The sequence below is a fragment of the Apus apus genome, chromosome Z (genome assembly GCF_020740795.1).
Source record: "Apus apus isolate bApuApu2 chromosome Z, bApuApu2.pri.cur, whole genome shotgun sequence".
NCBI lineage: Eukaryota > Metazoa > Chordata > Aves > Apodiformes > Apodidae > Apus > Apus apus.
This window is the reverse complement of record NC_067312.1, coordinates 22,639,765-22,659,179: the sequence shown is the minus strand read 5'-3', so window position 1 is coordinate 22,659,179 and position 19,415 is coordinate 22,639,765. Positions and strand designations below refer to the sequence as shown.

At 36.4% G+C, this 19,415-nt stretch overlaps 1 protein-coding gene across 1 annotated transcript in view; it reads left to right on the top strand.

The window, feature by feature from the left end:
• The window catches only part of ADAMTS6 (ADAM metallopeptidase with thrombospondin type 1 motif 6), a 139,909-nt gene that overhangs the window by 43,221 nt on the left and 77,273 nt on the right, over positions 1-19,415 (top strand). Inside the window, exons 8-9 of the mRNA XM_051642626.1 lie at positions 12,541-12,584; positions 16,017-16,122. Coding sequence (XP_051498586.1) covers positions 12,541-12,584; positions 16,017-16,122 — 150 coding nt within the window. The remainder of the gene's footprint in view (positions 1-12,540; positions 12,585-16,016; positions 16,123-19,415) is intronic.

Genomic DNA, 19,415 nt, shown 5'->3' with positions numbered 1-19,415 from the left:
AATAGACTATTATCATTATTTCAGTTATTTGTGAACATTTTGTTCAGGTTGTGTTCTGAAAACTGTGGAGCTTGGTATTTTATAGAGCTGATCACAGTCAGCTTCCAGATGAACATGATTCTTTTCCAGACCTTTTAACATGGCTGTTTGGATAGCAATGAGGTTGCATTTGGATGGCCTTCACACTGCTTCAGCCAGACCCATGGCAAATCTCTCATTTATTACTCTCAGCAGCTTGAAAAAAGGAGTGCTAAGTGATTGGATAAACAGGGAGGAAGAGGTACAGGCAGTTCCTTAGCTTGCACATTAATTTAGCTGTAACGAGAGGTATTTGCTTATATTGTAATTTCAGGACAGTTAGTCCTGCTAAAAAATTGCAAGGTCATAAGTAATGCTGACAGTTACTCATTGTCCAGATTCTTGCAGAAGAAATGTCTACCCTATGAGCTCTTTCAACCACCTGCCAAAGTGGAGTGAAATATATTATGCAATTCTGAACAATATGTTTGGAAACACTAGAGAACAAGAGATCGTACTCCAAACACTAGCAAAACCAAGGAATTTTTCAGATGTGTGAAATGTAATCTGTTAAGGCATGAAACATGAAAATCTTTATGGGTCTTTGACCAAGTGTGGTTTTGAAGCTATTCTAGTAATATTTTGGCTAAGATTGTTAATTATTTAGTGGTTAAAATATTAACAGCAAACAACAGCAAAAGTAAGAGATGCTGTTGGTCAGGAAAATTGTGATGTTTTGCAAATCTATTTATGGTTACATCTTGAGTGAAGGTAACAGATTATCTGGCAATCAAGAGAACTTTGTTCCTGCTTATGATCCTTCTAAAAAAGAAGATTCTAAATACTGCAGTGCTATGCTAGGGGTAGAAACTTCACTGATGTTCTTGGCTCTTTGTAGTCTTAGCACTGCTGAATTTCCCTTCTCTCACTGCATTACTCCAAGGAAGTTCTACTTCTGCACATTCTTTTAAGTAGCTCTGGAACTTAAGTACATGTATCAATCTTAATTTTTAAAAATTTATAAGTAAATTTTTTTTTTTACTTAAGATATTTTGCTTTATGCCTATAGAAGTTCTTCCAAGCAGACTGGGGAGTTTGACTAAAGTATTTACATTTGTATAGTAGTTGCATTTACTGCATAAAGCCACACAACATAAATAGAAACAGTAAAGTAACTAAACCAGAACAAATTAGGAGCCAGACTAGTTTGCAGAACAGAAACTACTGTTAATACATTGCAAAAAAAACCCCACAAACAAAACAAAAAAAACAAACCCAAACCTGGCATTTTCTGCATGTTATCCAGCATTTTTCCAAGCAGCCTTACTTTATTACAGGCAACATACCAGCTCAGCAGTAATAATTTTGTAAGATTTTGGGGAATTATTATTTTAATACTCTCATTTTAATATTCAGTAATTGGTTTTTGTTTTGTTTTTCTTTTTTTATTATTTTTTGTGTGTGTGTTATTTTTTTTTAAATGCTTGATGGACTTTGAAAGGTTAGCTTCATAAGACTAGTTTACAAAATTAAGGCCTGAATAATGTATGCAATGTTAAAACTAAGGAATCAGTGAGGAATTCTTTTCACAATCAGTTAGTTTTGATATAGAATTAGTAGCCTAATTTGGAGAATTAATACACAGGAAAAGGAGTCTGAGGGGTGCATCCCTTTGTGAGATGGATTGCTGTTGCTACAGCCCATTTTCTTACCCAGCAATTACTGAGTCTTCTGTGATTCTTTGTTGGCAGAAGTATTAAAATAAATTGCATGTGCTTCCCTCTTACATTCTTTAAGGTATGGGGAACAAAGTATGTATGTGTACATAGTCTGGACAGACATTGTTGACTAGTGCTAACCTGCATACAATAAGAGTACAGTGGTTTGTGAAGAGCTAGTGTTGTAAAGTAAGTTACTGTTCTCATGGTGTTCAGCCATCCATCCATTCACAACAGTTAGTTGATGTTGTCATTAAAATGATTTTTAATAATATGCTAGACAGAAAACTACAGTATGTGCCACACAATATTTTTTTTTGTCTTGAGTAAAGCAAGTATTTCTTCCCACTGTGTACTGTATGGAGAAGATAAAACAAAGATTTACATGCATTTTGGGTTGGATGCTGGGGTTCCTCCTTTTGATGCAGACTTCAGAAATCAGTTCAAGGTGCAGGTATTCCATTTGCATGCACATTTTTAGGAAAAGAAGACCAAATTAAGTTCCTTTTGGTCTTGACATGTTTGGGTAGATGCACTCTCACAAACTTAGGCAAGAACTTGATCATGTTGTTCTTCTTCTAGAGTTATTCTCCATTCACTACTTAACATCTTTGACACAACAGTCATTGCTTCTGATGTAATTTTGTTCTGTCGCTGTCATTTCTCTTCCTCTCAGTTCACAGGCAGTCTACAAAATTCATTAGCTTCAAAATTTGTTAGCTGTAGAACATGGCAGCAGCCTGTTTTATGAAATTTATGCCTGTCATCTAGAGAACTACCACAGAAGTGCAGCACTTGATTGACTTCGTATTCTTCTTTAAGCACTGGCAGTCAAATTAATTACTGTCATTTCTTGAAGAGGATAAATCATTTATTGAAATATATTTTAACAAATGCTTATGGAATTAAACACCAAACTCGTGGAATAGATTATTTAGGTTTGCCATTAAAACAAGAAGTCCTTTTTGTAGTAGTCAGGTTTAAAAACAATTTTCTTTTTGACCGTAAAAAGAGGTCAGCAGATTTATTTAAACCATTGACTGAAGAAGCCTTTAATTACCATGTTAAGCTATGGAAATTCACCTCTGTGTAAATAAAACTTCGTGGTTACCCAGATACTTTGTGATTGTTTAATTGAGCACAAGCACAGGGCATAATGTTCTCATCATATTCAGGAAAAATAAGTTGTAACAGTACATGCTTAAGAGTTTCAATCCTTTTCTCAGAAATTGTGTAAAAATGTAAAGCAGAGAAAGAAGAAAAAATCACTGCTCTTCTTTCCTCTTTGGATCCTATTACTTGATAATAGTATTCTACTTAGAAGATTTATGCTACAGGTAAAATGTATGTTGTTAATCCAGTATAATAATTATTGATGATTACTGGGAAAAGACTAAAAAACCTTTTTATGCTATTGAGTAAACTGGCATGATATGCCTTTATCTTGAACGGTTTGCATCATTCTGGCCTTCTTATCTCAAAGTTTTAGGAGATTTGGAAAAGAGAAGGAACAATCATTAAAAAACTAAACAAAACAACAAAATTAGACTTTCTTACATGGAGGAATCAAATTTTGGAGAGGTCCAATTTGGGAGAATATTACAGTGATCTACAAAGATGTTGATTCTATGGAGGGCATAAATAAGGAACATTAATCCATTGCACCTTTATGTATAAGAACTAAAGACTGCCCTGTAAACTTAGCAGAATAAAGTCTCTAAACAAAGAGAAGAGAGGCAACCCTTTATCAAGAGTTAGCTCATGTTGAAACTCCTTGGCAGGTCACTGTATGGAAGCTGGATATATACATAGGTTGAAAGGTTGGCTAGGCATATTAACAGAATAAAAATCCATGGAGAGTTACTAAATATCTGTGTAAGCACATCCGTCTTAAAAAAATCTGCTCCAAAAATCACTGGGGTAATTGCCATTTTTTGCCTGCACTGGTGCTTTTCTTTCTTGAGTATTATCTTAGATCTTCATGAAGGCTGGGTACTGGGATAGTGCAGACTTCAGGCTGGCCCATGTTGCAATTTTTATGTTCTTAACTGTGTACAAGGTGTGGCTGTGATCCTAATGTATTGCTTCTCTTCGCAACCTAATTCAAGTACCAAGCCTTTCAGCCCATATACCATGTGAATAAGGGCAGATAAAGCAGACTTCTGTGTATAAAGATGTGTGTGATCTGAGAGACTTTAGACTGATGATTAGTAAACTAACCATTTAAAATACTCAGAAAGTTATAAAAGGAAGAAATGCTACATACACAGCAGAACTGATAAATATATTTGCAATATGTTATTGCTGTAATTTATTTAATGTATTTCTGTAGAGCAGAACTGTAACCTTGTTAGTAATCACAGCTGCTAGCTGTGTTTCCCTCCTGCCAAGAGTCTAGATTAGTGGCTTCCTGTAAACGGTTTAGCATAATATTTTCTGCTGTGTGGCAGGATGCCCCCAAACATCATTCCCCACTATGTCATTAATTTTGTTACTTTTCTTTTTTCCCAGACTTCATTGCAGTGGCACACTCTAGAAAGCATCACCCCACAAGCTGCTTGAGCTGCTCTGTGAGAATATCCTTTGAACTAGGGCTTTATGTATTAGTTGCCATGCCTTTCCCAAATGCACTGATAGGAAAATTATTAGCAGTGTACTTGAAGTAGATATGGAGAAATTTCTGTGCCGTTCTCTAGGCCAGCTTTAGCTAGCTAATAACTTTCATGTAACTCCATCTAAATTTCAGCTCAGTACTAAGAATGCAGTAAAACTATGGAATCACTTTTTAAGAACAGGGTACAAGAAAGTTAAGTATTTCCTGCATTTTGGTGATAGAGCAACTGCTGGATCTCTAAATTGTCTCTCAGTGGTGGTGAGGTCACAATTGTCACTCAGGTAGATAGCTTTACATTTCTGATACTCTAATATAATTTTTTTTACTGTGGATCCCAGGGAAAGAAAATTAGATGTCACATGAAAGTTCTGAAACACTCCGTGTAGTTCTGGTATATTTAAACTTTTGAGTATTTTTATGGGTTCATGGTCTCCAGCTTGCAAGCTTTATGCCTTACTTTCATAATTAATTTGCAAATTTCTGCATATCTACCTATGGTTTATGCAGGTAAAGGATTTAAAAACTATTTTGTTCAAAGAAGCCTGGTTGAGGAGCCTCAGTGTTGAAGGGGACCTAGAGCCTAGTTTGAAATAGAATTAACATGTTCTAAAGAAGAAAGATGAATTAATCTAAGGTTGGGCTACAGCTGCTAGAAGGCCTGGAGCTGCTTCTGTATGATGACTTACACTGTCTATACTGGCATCAGTGAAGTGATGCCAATATACTGAACACTCAGTCAAACCTCTTTAGTTAGCTTGGGTGCTGATGTTAAATGCAGAATCACAGATTGTAGTGCAGTGTATATAAGTAGAAAGAACTAAGATCTGTCTTTGGGTAGCTACCCTCAGCTGAGCCTTTTGGTGCTCCTGTGACTGCTGTGTGGATATCCCTCAAAATTACGTTTATAGTAGGATGGGCCTATTTGTATAAGCCAGTTGGTGATAAACCATCACTCAGTCACTGTTAGTCTGTGGAGCCAGAACTCTACTGGAACTTATGTTCAGTGAGGATCACAAAAGAAAATATGTGGAGGAGAGAGGAATGAGTTACAGCAGCAAGCCTGTACATTTTTGGTACAGAATTAAAAAAAAAAAAAGGGAGAACTTCTAATGATGGAGAAATCAAGGCAGAGCAGAGGGTGAAATGACATTGCTTGTCCAAGGTCTGCAAGACACAAGCCTTAGGAATACAAGTGCTTGACTGTTTCTTTAGTGCTAGAGTTTGCCTATTAAACTGTCTCTAGAGTAATTCTAGCATCTGTATTGTCAACTAAAATAGTATAATGAGTTTGTTCAGTGTTCATTTGCCTTAATGATATTGTGGCTGAGCTGATACTTTCTCATTGTGTATTCTGAGTATGGTCTACAGAAAGATTCAGATTAGAAGAAAAATCCAGGGAATGGAAGTACTCTGTCTTTTGCAGAGTTTCAGTTATGTTAACAATACTTCAGCAGCTAGCAAGGAATTACCTATATTTTTATGCTACCTAATTTTTATTCACTTGATAGTACTATGATACGGGTAAAGTTTGCTCTGTGTTGTCGTATCTGAACCAGTCAGGAGTACTGATGTTGATTGAGTTATTTTGTTTGTTTTGTTTTTAATACTAGGGCTCTTCTAAGTTTCAATAGGCGTCTGCCTTGGATACTTAACTAGGCGGTGATCTAACAGTTTGTAGAACAAGTTATTCTGTATTTTCCATTGCTTTTTTTCTCTTCTTATTGCTGTAGTCAGTAAGGGCACGTTTCTATATGAGGATCATGGCTTACACAGGAATAGAATGCTTTTAGACTGGATGGCTGTAGAATAAACCCTGAAAAGTGCCAGAAGTGTACATAAATGGAGGTAGTTTTAGAAAGCACAAGAAGCCTAAAAAGTCTGAATGTATTATTTCCTCAAAATAGCAAGATTTTAAAGCTAGTCCTGATTTTTGGTATGATGACATTTTATCAGTTGTTTGAAATGGTGTATCATGGCCTCGGGTATGTGTCAAGCTGAGAACTGTCTCAGGGTCTTCATCTTGTCTTTGGAACCATTTTTGTTTACAAACTCTGTTTTCATGTAATTAGTGTCTTTTGCAATAGTTCTGCTTAGGCTTGCATGACACATTAGCATAGTGTTGAAGTGAAGAAAAACCTTTCTGTTGATGTATTTTTCATGAACTTATGTGAATTTTTTTTTAGACACTCTACAGGTGGAATTTTTGTTGAGTGAATCTTTTATTAAATCATAATCTCAAAGTCAGCTTTGTACATTGGTCCTGAATACACCAGCACTACTACTATGGTAAATTTGTAACTGCTATTCTAATGTTACATTGCCAAAATTGATAAAGATAAATGACAACATTAAAAAAATTCTTTCAGAAAGTAGTGTATTTTTCCAGTTCTGACAGTTTAGAAGAAGTAGTACTGCAATGTTTCATCTACAGTGCAATTACTTAAAATATTTCTTTTCATATAAATCAAGAGAAGGAGAACTTACAGCAGTAATATTTTTTTCTAGCAGTAACTCAGAATTTCATTTATCCACTCAAGCTAAGAATCAGAAGAAAGTCCAATAGAGCCAGACTTCAGTTATCTATGGCAGTTTTAAAGACATGGAAAACTAACAGTAGAAAAATCTGTTTCTTTTGAGTGTCATGTAACATGTATATTATGCTTTTCCTTCCTTGGTTTAAATAGCTAATTTTGGTTTGAGGTTTTTGAGGAAGAAACCAAGTAAGATGTGTACTTCATTTTAAGGCAGAATGCTGTTGTGGTGTACCACTTTCTGTAAGGCTAAGGATATGCTGCAGTAAAGCTTTTAGAAAGACATCAGGAAGTACAGTGTTGCAAAGAATCTTGCTTTTTGTGACCTGAACAAATACAGCAAATGACCAGCTTCCCTTAAAAGTGATTAACTTTTGAAGAATTCTGATTAAAATGCTTTTTATAAAAACTGACCAAAAGTCAGTATTTGTTTTATTACTATTTTTCCACATAATTCTCTGGCATTAATGATATTGTCTGCACTTACAAAACAACCACTTTTTAATCATAGCCAAGCATGTGTATGCAAAATAATATAGTACAACTACAATCTACTCACTGTTTTTTCATTTTTATTTGCCATAATTTAGAAATGGGTTGGGATTGTCAGACAGATACAAATTTTTTATCCTATTATGGAGGAAGTCTGAGATTACTGTTTGATTGAGCAGTGGTTACAAGAAGTAATTAAGTTTGCCTTTGTATCTACTACTGTTAGTACCACTATTAGAACAACTTTTTGCATTGTAGTACACATGCTTCAGAAAGTTTAAAAAGCCCTAGAGCTCTAAGGCAGGTGGTAGAAAGGCCACAATGTAGTGATATGATGATGGCAAAGCTCAATTTATTAATCTGATTTAAAAGAAAAAAAAATCAGAGTGAAAGAGATCCTTACTGGGACAGAGGGACTCAAGCTTGCTGATAAAGGCATCATGACATCCCCCATATGGACACTGAATTATTTTTTTTAGCATTGAAGAGGAATCAAATAAGTACTGAAGACATTAGAAGAAAAATAAATGAAATACTAAGATGCAGTCTCTACATCTGAAGTTCCCTAAGCTGTGGAACTGGAGACTTCTCTCAGGGGAAGGTATCAGTCTGTTTTGTCCTGTTACCCTTGCAAGCACTCATAAGTAACTGCTGTGGAGGAAAAAGCAGCTGAACTGGGTAGCCTAGTACAGATATTCTCAAATTACAGAATCTTAGAATGGTTTGTGTTGGAAGGGACCTTAAAGATCATCAACCACCTGCATGGGCAGGGACAACTCCTTTGAGATCAGGTTGCTCAGTGCCCCATCTAACCTGCCTTGAACACTTCAACTCTCAATGTGAGATTTAACAGCTTTGAAGGAAGAGCTTTTTATTCCATACAACCTCTAGAATAAATAACTTACCTTTTTATGCTAGGCGTGGATGGAGGATGGAGGTGTGGTTGAGTCATTGTGATGCTTTCTAGAATTTGTATGTCTCTTTTTTTCTTTAAATAAGGGAATACACTTGCTTACCTAAGAACTCTGTGTGAGCTTCACTATTACACAGTTACGTGTGTTAGGCCCGGAAACTGACAGGTTGCAGGGATCAGGAAGAATCTTCTCTCCTTTTCCTGCAATGTACAGCTAGATGGGAGAGAAATGTCTGTCTTCCCCTAAGGTGTCTGAGATGGCCTGTAGCTACAGCTAAGTTATCCAAGAAGATGGAACAGTGCTTAGTGTATTTACAGAGAACTCATATTTCTTGAATATTTGACTTAAGTGTCTAATTTAAATGATCATGATTATACTACTCATCAGATTTGCAAAGGAAAGGGATTTTTCTGCAGGTCAGAGTTGCCAGTAACTAATGGTTCCTCAAGAGATAGTCCAAAGCTTACATTTACATCAATAAATTCAATAAATATGCCAGTGACTTTTTTCTGCCATTGAAGGCCTCTGACACAGAAGGTCTTGCATCCACACTAATAAGCTGGTTTCTTCAAAACAGAGGAGCTTCATATGTTTTTCCTGTTCAAATGTGTGTAGCCACCTTCTGAACTTCTTCTGGTAATTCTTAAGATTAAGCTTTGCTGTGGGCCAAATCTGTGCAAGGAGCTTTTAAAAAAGTCCATCAAATTGTTAAAAAAGCAACAGTTTCATAATACAGGTAACAGAATTTCAGTGTCCAGGGGTGTGATTCCTTTCACTTTTTAATTCAGTGGTATAGCTGTAAGTTTAGGCTGAGCCATGCTCTTATCCTGCCAAAAAAAGATTAGATGTTTTTCCTTTTTAAGTGCACTTGGAGGGCACACTAACATTTCCTGTTTGATTTGTGGCATGACAAGAGGCTACTGACACTCCAGTTCCTGACCGTTGTGTTGAACTCGTAACACTCTATCTGCAGTTTCCTTCTGACTGATGTGTCAGTCAGAGTTGTCAGTAACAGCTGCATATCGATAATGTGTTTTCCACCTGTCTGATACAGCTCTTCAGCAGCCCTGCAGGTGTGCCCAGCTTTCCTGTAGCACCTGCAGATACTGGAAGGTCACTGTAAGATCTCCCTGGAACCTTCTCCAGGCTGAGCAGCCCCAACTCTCTCAGCCTGTCTTCACAGCACCTTCTCCAGGCTGAGCAGCCCCAACTCTCTCAGCCTGTCTTCACAGCAGAGGTGCCCCAGCCCTCTGATCATCTTTGTGGCCCTTCTCTGGACCTTCCCCAGTAGCTCCATGTCTTTCCTGTGCTGAGGGCACCAGAACTGTACACAGCACTCCAGATGGGGTCTGACCAGAGCAGAGCAGAGGGGCAGAATCACCTCCCTGGCCCTGCTGGCCACACTTCTTTTGATGCAGCCCAGGATGTGTTTGGCTCTCTGGGCTCCAGCACACACTGGCGGCTCATGTTGAGCCTCTCATCTACTCCCCCCCCCGCCAAGTCCTTCTCTTCAGGACTGCTCTCCAGCCATTCTTCCCCCAGACTGCATTTTGCCTGGGATTGCGCTGACCCAGGTGCAGGACCTTGCACTTGGCCTTGTTGAACTTCATGAGGTTGGCACTGGCCCACCTCTCCAGCCTGTCAAGGTCCCTCTGGATGGCCTCCCAATCTCATGGGTAATTTGGATGATTTGTCATTTCAGGCATTTCTTGGCTGAAAGCTCCTATATGGCAAGAATTGACGCTATGGTCTTGAGCATTTTTGAGCGCTGTATCTGTGGGTTAAATGTATTCCTTGGAAATTCAAAATAAAGTTAGGTGAAATAGTGTAAAAACCAAAAAAGACAAACCAGGCTGATTTGGTTGTAGTGTACAAAAGCAAATGATCAGTCTAGCAGTTGGGTACATAAAAATGTTAAGAGCTTTCAAACAAATATTGAGTAGAAACCACCCATATGAAAGGAAAACAAGTGAAAAAAATGGAAGGTGATGTGGGCAAAGTATGGGCACAGAAAACTTAAGTTTTTTCATTCATCTGAGTCATAGAAGTGTTGAATGCTTCGTATAGGAAATTAATTATTACCCATAAAATCTGAATTGTTAACGAAGCCATAATTAGTTAATATCTGGCAATGTTATTGCAAAAATAATTTAGTTTATTGGAAAATAAAATTAGGTATTCTTTAGTTTTATTATCTAGTTTAAGTTTCATTATCATGTTTTCTTTCAAATGTTAGCCTATGCACAATGAAGAATACTTGCTATCCAGCATGAACAGAAAGACACTATGGTCTTTGTTTTTTGAAAATGTAACAGGAACAAGGGACTTTAATTAATAGCATTTTGTCCTATCACAGTTTCCTGGGAAACTGAACTGAAGGTGAGGAGTAATATCAGAATCATACCTGTATGACAGGAAGCAGATTTAGGCCAGAAGGGCAAATTACAAGCTCATTTTACTTGAGTGTAATTGACCTGGCTTTCTTCTTAATCATCCCTTTTGTCTAAGCATGTATGCCCTTAGTTTTTTATTTCCTACTAACATGGCATAGTAAAAAAACACTAGAAGTCTACTACATCCTGTGTATTGTGTAGACTTCCTTGTGTTGAATTCTAAACTACACTTTAAAGAATTAGAGTAAGTTTGAGTTTTCTTACTAAATAAGCCTAAGTCATATCTGCTCTCTTTGAGGAATAATTTTGCATGAACTTCAGTAGGATTAGGTTCAGGCTCTGTCCTAAATGCAGAAATAAGAAGTTTGCTTCCTTAGATGTGTAAAAGGCAGTAAATATGCAGTAAAAATATTTTTTTCTATCTGTAACTATGTAATCTTAAAGCTTTGTGACATACAAAAACTGATTAATTCCAACCCATTTTAGATAAGAATGCCGATTTAATTACCTCTCCTGCTTCAAACAACAAATGGGAAAGCAGTGAGAGCTTTATGTACATACAGGATGGCAGAGTTTGAACCACCTTGATGAGATCAGTGCATATGAACATTTGGGTTCAAAATTAGAGCTTAATCCCACTAACTGCTCCACACTCAGTACCTCTAAAATTCATAGGAATTCCATGTGGTCACAGCAGTCTACATGCAGAGTGTACTGGATTTTTTCCAAAGCTTAAGCTTTGTTATTCTGTCCGTGGATTTGGTTGACAGACAGACCTTAACTCTTTTAGCACTGAAAGGTTTGTATCTTGTGATTGGGGTCCTGTTGTATAATAGTCCTTAGGTTATTTTTAATGGAAATTTCTGTTGGCCTAAAACTAGGAACTAAAGAATAGAGCATAGAGATGTTGTCTTTTAATCTTTGTTTTCACTGTCACCATTTTCACTCACCATTCAGAAGAACAGAAAATCCTCTGAACATGCTGCAAGGAAATGAATATAAATCCTTGAATATCAAAGGCATTTGTAGGGGTGGTCTTGCATCACTAGCCATATTATAGGATTGCATATTCAAAATATGAAGGTGTAATTAGTGTCTTAACTGCTGCATGACCACTGCTATTATTTGTAATGGTGCTACAGAAAAGCTTTTTCATTCCATTTTCAGCTCCAGATACTTATGTGTTAATTACACAAAACCTCACTGAGCTTCTGTATTTGAAGGATTGTATCTATAGTGATGAAAATTCTCCTTTGAAGGCATTATTTAGCTTTTTGCAAAAATGTTTTTTCATTTTAGTTGGTTGTAGCATACTCATAAGGCACAGAATCATTGGAAGATAATGAGAAGGGAACTACAACAGCAGTCCATAAGATTTTTAGGTGTTGGTGTAATAATTGAGCATTGTGGGTTTTAGTTAGAATGAAAGTTTGAATAGTAGGCATTAAAATTAGTGTTGTTTAGTTGATAAGTATGAGAATGTAAGAGGATTCCAATTATGTTCAAAAAGTACAAGTTAAGTGTCACGAATCAGTAGCAGTCTGTAGATAGACATGCTGCTGTGACTGCGCAACAGCAAGGTGGACTGCTTTATGGGGCCAGTGCTTAGGGAGACCCACGTTAACCATTTCTTTCTTGCTGGCAGGTGTCCCCCTGGCCCGAGGCCAGCGGCGGTGGCTGCGCGGCCGCTTGCGCTTTACACCAGAGTCTAGAAAATCCTGACACCAGCTGGCTGCACATAATTAAGCTGATTGCGGTCTGACAACTTGAACTATGATACAGATATGTGATAAATATACAAAATATTTTACAAATTTGATCATCTGACATATTTCATTTACTTTTTTTTCTCCTTAACAGATATGATATCTGCACTTACAAAAACAAGCCATGTGGAACACTAGGTAAGATTATAAAGAGAAATTTCAGCTTGTATTTGCCATGTCCTTGCTTTATACTCAGCTCTTGATTTATTGGCTGATAAGACCTTTTTAAATTTATGCTTTCAAAATTCTGCAGTTTTATAACCATGAACAAGAAAAGGTAATCTAGGTTTCTTCGGCTTTGATACATTGCTGGAAGTTTAAATGAAGTAAGCTGCTGTTGTGCATTTCTTTTCTGGCAGCTGTAGTTCTGATAAAACCTATCAGATGACTTAAACTTATTTCTTTCAGAAGAGAACTTACTGCTTATTTTCATTTAACCTATCTCCATGATCTAACAAGTAAAAGACCTCAAGGAAAGTGAAAAAACAAACAATAATAAAAGACCTTACAAAAGAAACAGGCTTTGAGGTTTATACTGTTGCTCTATTGTACACAGGGAGGACAGCTTCAGATTCTTCCTTTACAGACTTAGAGAAAAATGCCACAGTGGTACAAATCACACTAACATTCAAACTCCTTAAAACAATGCTTTGACAGTGGAGAGGTACACATAGCAACCTTAGGTGGAGATTGAAGAGCTGTTGTTCTCTCCACACCTAAATTTATCATCAAAAGTTATTTATTTACTGTAGTGTAGCTTTTTACATTAAAGGGGCTTTAGTGTAGGAAAGAACTGTGGTTCAAAGACTCATGGAATCTTTTTTTTTAAATCTACATCCTTTCATAAGCCTCTTTCTCAGAAGTAATTAAAGATGCAATTTTAATGTGGCTAGTTTGGATTATTAATATTTTTTTGAATCATAGCTAATTTTCCCTTAGTCTTTCCCTGTATTGCTGCATGCTTTGATAGCCTTAACTCAACATTGTTTTTTCTGAAAGTCCTCCTCAAGTCAACACAATGCTTTTGGCACAGGGATGTAGTTTACATGGGGATAGGTACCAGAATTTTGCCTGCTATATGAACAATATCCACAGCATGTTTTACTAAAAGGTAAATGATGCAGATGAATTTCTAAGTGTAACTAGTTTTCTTTGACCTGTGTGTGAAGGAGACAATACTGAAGAGACTGTCAATATCAATGTCATAGACTGTCTTTGCAAGTGTTAAAATAAGAAAGTTTGAAAGAGTGTATTCATGCATGAACTATTTGATATTTTCACTTGATATTTTTAACACAGACCATTAGTGAACTAGTTCTTACTGTATCAGACTTTGGCATAAAGGCAAAATCTGCTTCACTTGAATCCAACTTAACAGAGGATAGACTTTGGCAAATGTTTTGTTAAACAAAAGGCTTCTTTTTTTTAATAAAAATCACATATGGTATCAGTTCCAACTCAGTGTTATAGGACCCTTGGCAACACAACCATGACAATTTATTTGCATTATAGGCATTGAATTGGAGAAGAGACAAGGCCCTGTGGCCTTTTTTTGCAAGACATTTAATATGCTTAAGTCCCACTGACCTCCAGTAACTAAAGTTAAGCATATATTTAAGAAGTCTGTGAATTAAAGTCTCAGAAAGGTCTCAAAAGATCAAAAGAAACCTCAATCATTGCTATTCTAGGAAGAAACAGAACTAAAAGATTTAATGGGGCATACACATTGCCCTCCTAAAACAGGGAATCTTTCATGGAACTTCTCAGAAAAAGATAGCACATCACTGGCTCCTGTGAAGGACAACCCCTTTTTAAAATGTGAGCCACAAACTGAGTTCTTGACTTGTTCTCTGCCACTTTCTGCAAGTGTGGTATGGAATTACGTTAATCTGGTCCTGTAAGTCACTGAAGTAATTGCTCAGTTACAAGATGTAAATGAAGATAGAGTTACCTTAATTGCTCAAATGTGGTGGACTTTGCAGGGAAACATGACAGTTGGTATAGAAGTATTTCCATGTTGTCTTCAGAATGTCCTACTCAATTAGAATAGCATAGATGAACTGTAATTACTGTATTTTCTACAGATTCTGCAGGTACACTTCAAAAAAGATACAGATTATTCTCCATGGATAGTTTTTTTTTCTTCAGATGTTTTATCCTGTCCTCAGTGAGTGTGTTTACAGCAGTTATTTGTTTATAGTATTAGTACTGCTTTGACATAAATTCTACAGACACACATTGTCACCTTTTGTCCATGTCTGTTTGTTTATCAGAGCAGTTCTGGTGTGTGAAAACTAGATTTGTTTTAGAGAAAACTTACCTCAGAACACATACGCCCCAGATGCTCCATGTGTGCCAATGGGAGATGTTAAGGTCTAAATCACTACATAGGCTGTATTACCATGATATCCTATATTATTTTTGCCCTTCAGAAAGCTGTGAATCACATGGGTAGTTAATATATTCAGCCTACAGGATTAAGCCAGCCCGAAGTAGAGTGTCCAACCCACATGCAAAGTTCTGTGAGGAGCCTCAATATCAGCGCTGCCGACCCGCTCCTGCAGCTCCAAGTGACTTGATGACATGGACGCAGCCAGGAAGCACTTCTCATCTTACTAGTTGTTACTGTTACTCCAAACAGAATAATTCTAAGTGCCTGCCCATGTAAAGAGTATGGTTTCTCTTTTCCCAATTCCCTGCCCCATTTTCCCCATCCCTCATCCAAAATTACACTTTTTTGTGATAGAGTAGTTCACTGAGCAGGTAAGTTCCTTAAAGAAAAGGTTACTGCTTCTTTCAGATAAGAAATTCTAGGGTGGAATACATTTAATGAATCTGAAGTTAAGAGCTTGCTCTAGTGGCACTAAAGTATAACTGTAGTACGTTGTGTGATAATCTGTTGCTAGAGGATGTGTAAGCTACAGAAGAGCCATATTGTGTAAATGCCAGTGGCTTTTACTCTCTAAAGAACGTTTTTAGAAGCGCTTGTAATACAAGAAGGTTTTAACTCCAGAAGATGATGGGTGATAAATGGAAAATACTTCCATGGTTAAATGAATGCTTGCTATTAACATGTCTCTTCTCTTCATTGATGCATTCAGTTTTGTTTTTTTAATTTTTTTAATGTACTATGTGAGGCTTTTCATAGCTAAAAAAGTTGCTTGTATGTTTTTATGAACCCACTAAACTTAAACAGATTTCTTTAGAAAAATAATGTGGATACATTTTGCTTTCTTCGGACTCAAGAATGTTAAAATAGAAATGCTTTCTTGAATTCCCTCTCCTGGCTCAAGTTACTAGGTGGTCCCAAGTTACCAGAAGTGAAATTTATAAATCTAACCCCTAGTCTAGACATTTTCCAGCACTGACTGCAGTTCAAAAAATATTAATGTCTAGCCGGCAAAGTGAAATTCCCCCCAGTGATTTTGCAAATGACTAGAAAGTTAACCTTTTGCCAACTGCTCCTTCTGTGCATACAGGTTATTAAAAAGAATCCAGGCATTTATAACTAGGGCTTTTAAGACTGAAACACCTTGGCATGACCCTTTGTGTCTCCTTCTGTTTATTTAGGCTTGGCCTCTGTGGCTGGAATGTGTGAGCCTGAAAGGAGCTGCAGCATTAATGAAGACATTGGCCTAGGTTCAGCTTTTACCATTGCACATGAGATTGGTCACAAGTGAGTGAGTTTAAAAAAGAATATGTTTTAATGTATCACCTTTTAAATATTAGTCTAATAATAGATTTTTTTTTTTTACCCCTGCCTGGCTGTACTATCTGCATTCTGGTGCTCCATGTTTCTGTGTATGTTCATGAGTGGCAGTGCATTTTATTTAGTATGTATTACCAAGGGCTTTAAATTTAGGACTGAAGACTCATTGTTTACCCTTTGATTTCATATTCCAGTTAAATCTGTGCTTTTGAGATTTGGCTCACAACCTTCTAACTCTGTTTCGTATTTTTAAATATTTGGATTTGAACTCTCCCCCCCCCTCCCCTTTTCTTTATGATACAGAAGCTGTTAAAAGGTGCTCTTTTTACTTTTTGTAATTTTGTCTTAAATATAATTTAAACTATTTTAATTAAAGTATTGATTCTGTTGTCAATATTCATACACTTTTAGTCATCTTTTACTTAAGCATGAAATATATTAAACAGAGCAGTTATAGTATAACTTCATACATTTTAAGCATCAGGACATAGTTTCAAAGAGCTGTTTTCTGTGTTTCTTTGTTGAGGGCATAAAGAATGGTGTTGGACAAGTAGTTTTATAGTTGTTTCTCCCTATGCATAGTTCTGAGAACAGCCTTGTATTACTCTTAATAGTTCCATGAATCAGAGAAAATTCAGAGTATGCCCTTTAGCCTTCAGAACATTGTCTCTAGAAATCTGATTTATGACACTCGACTTACAGAATGCTTTCTTTCCTACCATTATATATTTCACACTGAGGAAACACTTAAGATTTCTGGTAAGCAAAAATCAGAGCCATGATTTCGCGTGGCAGGAGTGAGAATGGTGTATGTATCCCCTGCATTGTCAATGGGGGTTTGGGGTTTTATTCTTATTGAATAAAGGAACAATTTGCAGGCTTAAACATGCTCTTATGCTCAGACAAGTTGTAAGATTTGTTGTAAGTTAAGTTGTAAGTTGCAAGTTAAGTCAGATAAGTTGTAAGAACCAGTCCTATTTTCTGTTTCCCTACTGGCTGAACTAAATGGCTTTCCATTCCGTGATTTTTAATTTGGATACTTGATAAAATACCTAGCTTGCTGCATGCATGTAATACAGGATGCTTGGTTGAACTGATAAGGAATTCCAGTTCCATTGGAAAGGGTATATCCCTAAAAGAAAGGCATTGTGTCCATCATTGCTGCAGTCCTATGGAGTTAGCTGAGATCTGGAAACTAAATAACAAAAGCAAGGGGAACAAATGAAATTAAAGCTGGGGCGGGGAGGTGTGTGTGCAAAGAAAGGCAATGCCAAAGCATGATGATAGTGGACTAGTCTTAGAACAGAGAGCTGCTCATAAAACTGAGAAAAAGTAAGAAAAGGATTTACTAATGACAGATCAGCTGTTGAGGGCTGTACAGGAGCAGGGAACAAAGGCTGGTGGCTCAAGTGATTTCTGAAAAAACAGAATAGTCTTGACTTATAGAATATGTAAAAAAATAAACTTTGGAGGAGTTTTTCAGCCATATCTTGATTAAAAACATGTAAGAAGTAATAAAATAATATATAGCCTAACCAGGTAAATTTGCTTCAGGATGAACAGTATTTGCAAACGTGTTTACTTCTGAATTAGTTCATACAGATAAAATGTGCCTGCAAGTCTAGCAGTTTTTAAAAAGTCTTTTCTAGTATGTCTATAAAGTAGAAAAATAGCATAAATAGCCCTCCTACCATATGAGAAAGTTGGTCTTCAGTGCTGGAGTAGAAATTTCTAATCTAGAATATCCTAGAGGTGCTTTCTGAAGCTTACTGTCTTTTCCTCGCTCATTAGCAGTGAGCTTCACGTTTGATCAGTCAAGCCTCAGCTGCATTATACAACCAAAGTCTGAGTCAGATGTTCTCTGGAAGAAATGCCTCTCAAGGAATGTATATCTTTGTACAGATAGAATGAAAATACTCCAATCTGAGGTAATAGAGACACAAACCAAACTTCAAAATAGCTTTCAAAAATAGTTGAAGCACAACTAAGATGAAATGTACCAGCAGCACCTCCTGTCAGCTCTTGCATGAAGAGATCTCCATTTGATGTTTGTCAGCATTGTTTTATTTATGATGATGATGATGGTGGTGATGTCTTCTATCTTCAACTACAGCAGGGTTCATATAGCATCTCAGATCTACAGTGTATGAACACGTCCACCTCCACAATGGCCAGAATAAATTAGAGCTTGTCTTTGATGGTTGCCTGGGATCCTTCTGGGTGCCTAGGATTGACTGAGATGGCTACCTTAAATTTTTAGAGACAGTTTAAGTAATCTTTTTTAATTAATAAAAGCCAAACATGTCCATTTTTTGATGGGACAAACCACATAAGATCATACATAATAATATTCTCGCTCTCTCAACACCTTTGCACCCTTCTGCTACCTTTTGTTTTTTAAAAAGAAGCATTGTTTTATGACTGCCTTTGTAATATTATAGGTATAAAAGCATGCAACTTCTATAGAAGAAGTCTTCATTGGGACTTAAGTTTTAAAGATATTTTGTGCATATAAAATGAATTGTCATAAACATAAGGCTAGAAAAACAATTCTGGTTTCTGTGCCAGAATTGTTTGTATTTACAATATGAAAAAGACTTGTGTATAAATATCTGTGAAATATTATTTGAAATTCAGAATTTACAATACAGGCAGTTTTCTGAATAAGCTTCATTTTTTTTTTAGTGAACAGGAATTTGCTGTGCTTTTAAGAGCTTCATATATTAGTACTAAATTATACTAATATATACAAATTGAATTTGAAGGGGTGTTTGATCATCAGTTGTAACTTACAGAAGAATGACACTTAATAAGTAAATATAGAGAATGTGATAATAAAAGTGCGTTAAGATTGTTTCATTTCATGGCAGGTATGCTTTCTATAAAGCTACCATTATTCAGATAGTTTGTTTCCCAGGTTTTCAGGGAAGTAATAATTTTCACCAACATCAAAATCTTAAATTCTACGTTACTTCAGAATGAAGGAGTAGAGGTGCTCCAAGCCGTATGTAATGATCTCCAAATGCAGGAAATCAGCAGTTATGGTTAAAATCCACATTCATATATGGAAATAGAAAGTGACATAACTAATTAACCCTGATTCCTACCTTGAGGGGAACAATCGTTTCAATAAATGCTATCAATGTTTGTGATCCTAAATTAAAATAAAATTATTTTTCAAGACCATACTTTATTTTTTCTTTCATTTATAATGACATTTAAGGATGTGAAGCAGTATGGATGCTATTTTGAAGACATAA